This window comes from Trichoplax adhaerens, genomic scaffold (assembly GCF_000150275.1).
Source record: "Trichoplax adhaerens TRIADscaffold_540 genomic scaffold, whole genome shotgun sequence".
NCBI lineage: Eukaryota > Metazoa > Placozoa > Uniplacotomia > Trichoplacea > Trichoplacidae > Trichoplax > Trichoplax adhaerens.
This window is the reverse complement of record NW_002061280.1, coordinates 1-1,168: the sequence shown is the minus strand read 5'-3', so window position 1 is coordinate 1,168 and position 1,168 is coordinate 1. Positions and strand designations below refer to the sequence as shown.

Sequence of the window (1,168 nt, the reverse complement as noted above, 5' to 3'; positions counted from 1 at the left end):
CGGGCCGGCAATTGGAAGTTATCTAAAAGGACAAAATGTCAATGTTAACGTCTATGTTAATCGCGGCTCAGCTAAACTGGCAGCTGTTAATGTCCTTATTAAATTCGATCCCAATAATATAAAAGCAATCAGTTTTACTCCTAGTCATGACAATGATATTATTTTCGCTTTATACAATACCACTATAAAGGTTGGAGGTCTAATCAATGCTGCTGACAATACTTATGGGATAATGTACAGGATTGGATTTATTTCAGCGATAATAATGAAGCCAGGTTATCCAAACATTACTGGGCGTCCTTTGGAGATTATCGACAATTCTCTTCAATATTTAAACAGTAACATTGAGGTAAAGAAATGTGTTAAGCCCGCAATGGGAGACAGTAACGGAGATTGCAGTTTTAATATTATGGATGCAGCATATATAAAGATCGAATCCTCGAAAGCCTTGCAGCCTCTAAATGTATCACTGGACTATGACCATAATCAAGTTGTCGATTATGCTGATGCCTTATTTTTAGTTAAAGTATTTTATAATTTAGCGAGATTTATCAAAAGCGTGTCTGTTAATATCCCACACAATAAAACTGACTGCAAGTTGAAGATCGTCTTGCAATTAATGAAAGGCTACGGAGAAGTTACCAGTGACAAGCCTGATCTGTATGTTGCATTCACTTATGGTAATAATTCTATCGCACACTTTATGTCCACTTCTCGATTTGAAGTCGGTCAAATGATGCGTGAAGGCACCGTTACAGGCAATACTATTAATGGGGTAATTGTGAAAGCCGAAAGTGATAACGCTAGAAATTACCACATATCTGCTACAACAAGCCATGCAATAGGTAAAGTTGGAATATCGATATTCCAAGTACTGAGAGATTCAAGAAACTCGGTGGGAAATATTGCAATCTCGTCAAGCGTTGGAACGAAACAACCCTATTTATACAGTGAAACTGTTAAAATACAGCTCGCTAGTAATCTTAGTGTCGTTTATAAAAATGGATTTTCTCCAATGCAAATCTATAATATAAACACTTCGACCTATCTATGTTACTATCCTGTTACCACGAAACAGGTGATATGGAAATTTGAGAACGATTATGATCGAGTTGTAAAGCATAGAGAAGCGCAATTTTACACCTTTATACGCAGTATCATAAGTTCT

The 1,168-nt window shown here is 36.5% G+C and overlaps 1 protein-coding gene across 1 annotated transcript; it reads left to right on the top strand.

Moving 5' to 3' along the window:
• Positions 1 to 265: 265 nt before the first annotated feature.
• TRIADDRAFT_62730 (uncharacterized protein) lies at positions 266 to 1,078 on the top strand (the record flags this gene model as incomplete). The annotated part of the gene is made up of 1 exon (XM_002118678.1): positions 266 to 1,078. A coding segment is annotated over one exon (813 nt), but the record flags the coding sequence as incomplete, so codon positions are not given.
• Between the last annotated feature and the right edge of the window lie 90 nt (positions 1,079 to 1,168).